Genomic DNA, 8,070 nt, shown 5'->3' with positions numbered 1-8,070 from the left:
TATGTTATGAACAGAGTGGACTAAATTTTGTAGAAGGAGTGCAAAGGCAAATTGAGTTATTGCACACGCGCGCGACTAGGCGTTTCCTAACGAAAATATGCAGATGAGGCTAGAACGCGCCAATAGGATCTCGCTAGCGTGTGCTTGGCTCTGCCCACTAGGACTCGTTTCCAATGGGAAATGAGAGGCTGTGGTCTATCTTGGTTTAGTTATATGAATCTTTGGTTTAGTTAGAGAAATCTTTGGAAGAAGAAGAAGAAAATGCGGACGATTGTACGTCATCAACACGCGTCTCGCAAGCGGGAGTTTGAGAAGCGGAAGAAGTTTCTAGCGGTCTTTACGTGAGTGAATAGCTACTTAACGTTACTAGCATTAATACTTTTCTCGGTTTAAATACATTTTAGATTGCTTTTGATACATTATTTTACATTAATGTTGCCCAGTTCGCTTCGGTAGCTAGCTTGCTGGCTTTGGTGTGTCCATCACAAGCTAGCTAGCTAACGTTACGCCATCCAAAACGCTAATATCTAACGTTAGTTGAAAGATGAAGGGGCTACACTTGTGTTGTTGATATTGTTCCCCCCTCCAGTCAGAGCCGTGATGTCTCAGAGAAAGAGAGCAGCCAACACACAGAGCTCCCAGAACAAAGGAGTACGGGTAACTAACACACCTACTTCATCTCTCTATACCTCCATCATCCCCCTCTCTCCAGCATCTATAAAAAAAAACATCCCTTTCTGATGATGATGCTGGTGTCTTTGTCTCTGTTAGACCCAGCGTTGGGAGGCGGTGCTAGGTGATGATGAGGATGACCCGACCTTCACCCAGCCCAGTACGTCGCAGGTACAGAAGGGTCTGGACAGACTGACACCTGCTCAGGTCGACCTGAAGGTAATACACACACACACACACACACACACACACTCACTCACTCACTCACTCACTCACTCACTCACTCACTCACTCACTCACTCACTCACTCACTCACTCACTCTCTCATATCTATCTCTCTTTCCCTAGACAGCTGAGGTTGTCCAGTTCATCTTCGTTAAGGACCAGAAAAAGTTCCCCATCCGCAGAGCAGGTAGGAGCTGATGAAACACTACAGTCCCTTACTTGTCTCACTCTCTGTCTGTCTGTCTGTCTGTCTGTCTGTCTGTGTTGCTGAACATAATTACAGCCATTTCTGACTGAAAAGTTCTGCTACCAAAATCACTCATTTGTTTAGGAAAAACATTCCCTCAACCCTTGCTCTCTTTACGTGACAGGTGTATGCATCGCATGCATGTGACCAATAGGGCCTGACCTATAGCATATCATTATCACATAAATCAATTGGTTCTAACATTCTGAACACCGTAACACGTGATAGCAAAATGTATGCAGAGGACGTGACAAACTCCAAACGGGGGAATGTTAGGTTGCTCAGGAGGGGGAGGTAGGATGTGTGAATAAATATGATTAGTCTAAATGTGACTAGTTTAAATATGACTAGTTTAAATGTGACTAAATGTGACTAGTTTAAATGTGACTAAATGTGACTAGTTTAAATGTGACTATGACAATCATGGACTAGTTTAAATGTGACTAAAATGGGACTAGTTTAAATGTGACTAAATATGACTAGTTTTAAATTGACTAAATGTGACTAGTTTAAATTGACTAAATGTGACTAGTGCTTAAATGTGACTAAGTCTATTTAAATGTGACCTAAATATGACTAGTTTAAATGTGACTAAATGTGACTAAGTTTAAATATGACTTAAATATGTGACTAGTTTAAATGTGACTAAATGTGACTAGTTTAAATATGACTAGTTTTAAATGTGACTAAATTGTGACTTTAGTTTAAATGTGACTAAATGTGACTAGTTTAAATATGACTAGTTTTAAATGTGACTAAATGTGACTAGTTTAAAATGTGACTAAATGTGACTAAATGTGACTAGACTTAAATGTGACTAGACTAAATGTGACTAGTTTAAATGTGACTAAATGTGGACTAGTTTAAATGTGACTAAAATGTGACTAGTTTAAATATGACTAGTTTTAACATGTGACTAAATGTGACTAGTTAAATGTGACTAAATGTGACTAGTTTAAATATGACTAGTTTAAATGTGACTAGACTAAATGTGACTAGACTAAATGCTGACTCTAAAATGTGACTAGTTTAAATGTGACTAAATGTGACTAGTTTAAATATGACTAGTTTTAAATGTGACTAAATGTGACTAGTTTAAATGTGACTAAATGTGACTAGTTTAAATGTGACTAAATGTGACTAGTTTAAATGTGACTAGTTTAAATGTGACTAAATGTGACTAGACTAAATGTGACTAGACTAAATGTGACTAGTTTAAATATGACTAGTTTAAATGTGACTAGACTAAATGTGACAGACTAAATGTGACTAGTTTAAATGTGACTAGTTTAAATGTGACTAAATGTGACTAGTTAAATATGACTAGTTTAAATGTGACTAGTTTTAAATGGACTAAATGTGACTAGTTTAAATATGACTAAATGTGACTAGTTTAAATGTGACTAAATGTGACTAGTTTAAATGTGACTAAATATGACTAGTTTAAATGTGACTAAATGTGACTAGTTTAAATGTGACTAAATGTGACTAGTTTAATGTGACTAAATATGACTAGTTTAAATGTGACTAAATGTGACTAGTTTAAATATGACTAAATGTGACTAGTTTAAATGTGACTAAATGTGACTAGTTTAAATGTGACTAAATATGACTAGTTAAATGTGACTAAATGTGACTAGTTAAATGTGACTAAATATGACTAGTTTAAATGTGACTAAATGTGACTAGTTTAAATATGACTAGTTTAAATGTGATAAATTGACTAGTTAAAATGACTAGTTTAAATGTGACTAAATGGACTAGTTTTAAATGTGACATAATGTGACTAGTTTAAATGTGACTAGACTAAATGTGACTAGACTAAATGTGACTAGACTAAATGTGACTAGTTTTAAATGTGACTAAATGTGACTAGTTTAAATGTGACTAAATGTGACTAGTTTAAATATGACTAGTTTAAATGTGACTAAATGTGACTAGTTTAAATGTGACTAAATGTGACTAGTTTAATATGACTAGTTTAAATGTGACTAGACTAAATGTGACTAGACTAAATGTGACTAGACTAAATGTGACTAGTTTAAATGACTAAATGTGACTAGTTTAAATATGACTAGTTTAAATGTGACTAAATGTGACTATTTAAATGTGACTAAATGTGACTAGTTTAAATGTGACTAAATGTGACTAGTTTAAATGTGACTAGTTTAAATGTGACTAAATGTGACTAGACTAAATGTGACTAGTTTAAATGTGACTAGTTTTAAATGTGACTAAATGTGACTAGTTTTAAATATGACTAGTTTAAATGTGACTAGTTTAAATGTGACTAAATGTGACTAGTTTAAATGTGACTAAATGTGACTAGACTAAATGTGACTACACTAAATGTGGACTAAATGTGACTAGTAAAATACTGGAGATGAAGAAAAAGGTCAGGAGCAAGCGCCGGGTCCGTGTTGCTGTACCGAGGCGCCGGGTCCGTGTTGCTGTACTGAGGCGCCGGGTCCGTGTTGCGTGCGGGTCCGTGTTGCTGTACCGAGGCGCCGGGTCCGTGTTGCTGTACCGAGGCGCCGGGTCCGTGTTGCGGTGCCGGTCCGTGTTGCTGTACTGAGGCGCGCCGGGTCGTGTTGCTGTACCGAGGCGGCGGGTCCGTGTTGCGGTGCCGGGTCGTGTTGCGTACCGAGGGGCCGGGTCCGTGTTGCTCTACCGAGGGCCGGGGTCCGTGTTGCTGCTACGAGGCGCCGGGTCCGTGTTGCTGTACTGAGGCGCCGGGTCCGTGTTGCGTGTACTGAGGCGCCGGGTCCGTGTTGCTGTACTGAGGCGCCGGGTCCGTGTTGCTGTACTGAGGCGCCGGGGTCCGTGTTGCTGTACTGATGGCGCCGGGTCTCGTTGTTGCTGTACTGAGGGGCCGGGGGTCCGTGTTGCGTTACTGAGGCTCCGGGCCGTGTTTCTGTACTGAGGCGCCGGGTCCGTGTTGCTGTACTGAGGCGCCGGGTCCGTGTTGCTTGTACTGAGGCGCCGGGTCCGTGTTGCTGTACTGAGGGCGCGGGTCCGTGTTGCTGTACTGAGGCGCCGGGGTCCGTGTTGCTGTACTGAGGCGCCGGGTCCGTGTTGCTGTACTGAGGGGCCGGGTCCGTGTTGCTGTACTGAGGCGCCGGGTCCGTGTTGCTGTTACTGAGGCGCCGCGGGTCCGTGTTGCCTGTACTGAGGCGCCGGTCCGTGTTGCTGTACTGAGGCCGGGTCCGTGTTGCTGTACTGAAGGCGCCGGGTCGTTTGCTGTACTGAGCGCGGGTCCGTGTTGCTGTACTGAGGCGCCGGTCCGTGTTGCTGTACTGAGGCGCCGGGTCCGTGTTGTGTGTGTCAACAGGTGCTGTTAGATTACAATATCATATTTAACTGACCGTTTTTGAACAATATAAACAACACAAAATAAATAATAAGGCTTACAATATAACATTTATTGTAACCTTATTACAGAAAAGACTAAAAACAGTTTCATTCGTTTGTGGAATGCAATTTTCCAAAAATTGGAACGTTTTAGGCCTATTGTTTATGCTAATTATTCAATTGGTCGCTTTCTTTTTAAAACTAAAATGCTTTATTGAATTTTCACGTCATGAATGACTCGTATGCTGTGTGATGACATGAACTAATGAATGATTGATACAGTAGGCTGTAGAAGTATTGAAATACACGGCCTCGGTCAGTTACCGTTTTAAGACTAAAAGGGATGTGCTCTAAGGTCTTCAGCTCCAAGGCTGCTATACTAAGTCTTACTAATGATAATGACCTGGTGGTGCTATATAAGTCTACTAATGATAATGACTGGTGGTGCTATACTAAGTCTACTAATGATAATGACCTGGTGGTGCTATACTAAGTCTACTAATGATAATGACATGGTGGTGCTATACTCAATACCAGAGAGGCTGATAATGACATGGTGGTTCTATACTAATACCAGAGAGGCTGATAGTGATGGTTCTATTACTAATACCAGAGAGGCTGGTAATGACATGATGATTCTATACTATACCAGAGAGGCTGGTAATGACATGGTGGTTCTATACTAATGATAGAGAAGCTGGTAATGACATGATGGTTCTATAACTAATACCAGAGAGGCTGATAATGACATGGTGGTTCTATACTAATACCAGAGAGGCTGGTAATGACAGGTGGTTTCTATACTAATACCAGAGAGGCTGATAATGACATGGTGGTTCTATACTAATACAGAGAGGCTGGTAATGACATGGGGGTTCTATACTAATGACAGAGAGGCTGGTAATGGACATGATGGTTCTATACTTAATACCAGAAGAGGCTGGTAATGACATGGTGGTTCTATACTAATACCAGAGAGGCTGATGATATGACATGGTCGGTTCTATACTAATACCAGAAGAGGCTGATAATGATGGTTCTATACTAATACCAGAGAGGCTGGTAATAGACCATAGATGGGTTCTTATATCTATATTTATATAAATTTCTTATAATAAAGGAGGGTAATGACATGGTGGTTCTATACTAATACCAGAGAGGCTGATCATGACATGGTGGTTTATACTAATACAGAGAGGCTGGTACATGACATGGTGGTTCTATACTAATACCAGAGAGGCTGATAATGACATGGTGGTTCTTAGTAATTACCAGAGAGGCTGATCATGACATGGTGGTTCTATACTAATACCAGAGAGGCTTAGATGTTCACATGGTGGTTCTATACTAATACCAGAGAGGCTCGTAATGACATGGTGGCTTCTAATAATAATTACCAGAGAGGCTGGTAATGACATGGTGGTTCTATACTAATACCAGAGAGGCTGCTACATGACATGCATGGTTCTATACTAATACCAGAGAGGCTGATAATGTTGGTCTATACTAAGTACCAGATGAGGATCTGATCAATGACAGCTTGCGTTCTATACTAATGACAGAGAGGCAATGATAATGACATCTGGTGGTTCTATATAATACAGAGAGGCTGTAATGACATGGGTTCATTACTAATACCAGAGAGGCTGAGTAATGACATGGTGGTTCTATAATATACCAGAGAGGCTGGTTATATGACATTGGGTTCATAATAATACCAGAGAGGCTGGTAATGACATGGTGGTTCTATACTAATACCAGAGAGGCTGATAATGACAATGGTGGGTCTATACTAATACCAGAGAGGCTGATAATGATGGTTCTATACTAATACCAGAGAGGCTGGTAATGACATGATGGTTCTCATACTAATACCAGAGAGGCTTGGTAATGACTATGGTGGTTCTATACTAATACCAGAGAGAGGCTGATCATGACATGGTGGTTCTTTAATACTTATACCAGAGAGGCTGGTAATGACAGTGGTGGTTCTATACTAATACCAGAGAGGCTTGATTTAATAATGACATTCGGTGGTTCTATACTAATACCAGAGTAGGCTGATCGATGACCATGGTGAGTTCTATACTAATACCAGAGAGGCTGATCATGACAATGGTGGTTCTTATACTAATACCAGAGAGGCTGGTAATGACATGGTGGTTCTATACTAATACAGAGAGGCTGGTAATGACATGGTGGTTCATAATAATACCAGAGAGGCTGTGTAATGACATGATGGTTTCCTATAGCTAATACCAGAGAGGGCTGCTAATATGACATGGATGTTTCGATATAACTATACCAGAGGCTTGATAAATTGTTGGTTTCATATTACTAATTACCAGAGAGGCTGAATAATGACATGGTGGTGTCTAAACTAATGGGACAAGAGCTAGGCATGATAATGAGCGAATGGTGGTTGTTTATACCTAAGTGACAGAGGAGGCTGATAAATGACATGGAACTAACGCAGAGAGGCTGGTATGACATTAGTTCTTAATTACCACGAGAGGCTGTTAAATGACATTGGTGGTTCTATAACTAATACCAAGAGAGGCTGATAATAGACATGGTGGTTCTATACTAATACCAGAGTAGGCTGATAATGAGCATGTGTCATACAATACAAGGGTATTGCATAAGCACTTCATTGACATCCAAAGAGTGGCCTTATCAGACATTGGGCTTACTACCAAAGGTGATAATGACATGGTGGTTCTTATCTAATACCACGAGAGGCTGGTAATGGTGGTTCTATACTAAATACCAGAGAGCGCTGGTAATGGCAATGGTGGTTCTATACTAATACCACCAGAGGCTGATAAATGGTGGTTCTATACTAATACCAGAGAGGCTGGTAATGACATGGTTGGTCTATACTAATACCAGAGAGGCTGGTCATGACAGTGGTTCGTTCTACTAATACCAGAAGAGGCTAGGTAATGACATTGATGTTCTACTACAAGGTACCAGAGAGGCTGATAATGACATGGTGGTTCTATACTAATACCAGAGAGGCTGAATAATGGATGGGTTCTATACTAATACATGAGAGGCTGATAATGGTGGTTCTATACTATATCAGAGAGCTGATAATGATGGCTTATATACTAATACCAGAGAGGCTGCGTAATGGTTGGTTCTATACTGAATTACCAGGAGAGGGCTGGTAATGTGGTTCTTATACTAAATACCAGAGAGGCTGATAATGGTGGTTCTATATACTAATACCAGAGAGGCTGATATGTGGTTTCCTATACTAATACCAGAGAGGGCTGGTAATGGTGGGTTCTAATACTATACCAAAGAGTCTGATCTGGTGGGTCTAACACTAATACAACTGGAATCGGTCTAACATAGAGAGGCTAGGTAATGTGGTTCTTATACTAATACCAAGAGGCTGGTAATGGTGTTCGGCCCTATTACATAAATAAACCAGACCCCTAGGTGATAATACGTGTAGGTTCCCGTGACCTACTAATAATACCAGCGTAGAGGCTGGAGGTTAATAACGATAGTTCTATGCTTAATACCAGAGAGGGGTCTCGCCGTAATTGGTGGTTCTATCTAAT

General features: G+C 40.5%; 1 protein-coding gene across 1 annotated transcript; it reads left to right on the top strand.

Moving 5' to 3' along the window:
* The first annotated feature begins 239 nt into the window (after nt 1-239).
* ndnl2 (necdin-like 2) lies at nt 240-1,291 on the top strand. Its single transcript, XM_070439528.1, has 5 exons — nt 240-341; nt 590-657; nt 772-891; nt 1,021-1,084; nt 1,269-1,291. The coding sequence occupies exons 2-5, from the start codon at nt 601-603 to the stop codon at nt 1,289-1,291; spliced, it is 264 nt and encodes an 87-aa protein (XP_070295629.1). The 5' UTR covers nt 240-341; nt 590-600.
* The last annotated feature ends 6,779 nt before the right edge of the window (nt 1,292-8,070 follow it).

This window comes from Salvelinus sp. IW2-2015, unplaced genomic scaffold, assembly GCF_002910315.2.
Source record: "Salvelinus sp. IW2-2015 unplaced genomic scaffold, ASM291031v2 Un_scaffold1736, whole genome shotgun sequence".
Taxonomy (NCBI): Eukaryota; Metazoa; Chordata; class Actinopteri; order Salmoniformes; family Salmonidae; genus Salvelinus; species Salvelinus sp. IW2-2015.
This window is presented reverse-complemented; position numbering and strand designations above follow the sequence as displayed.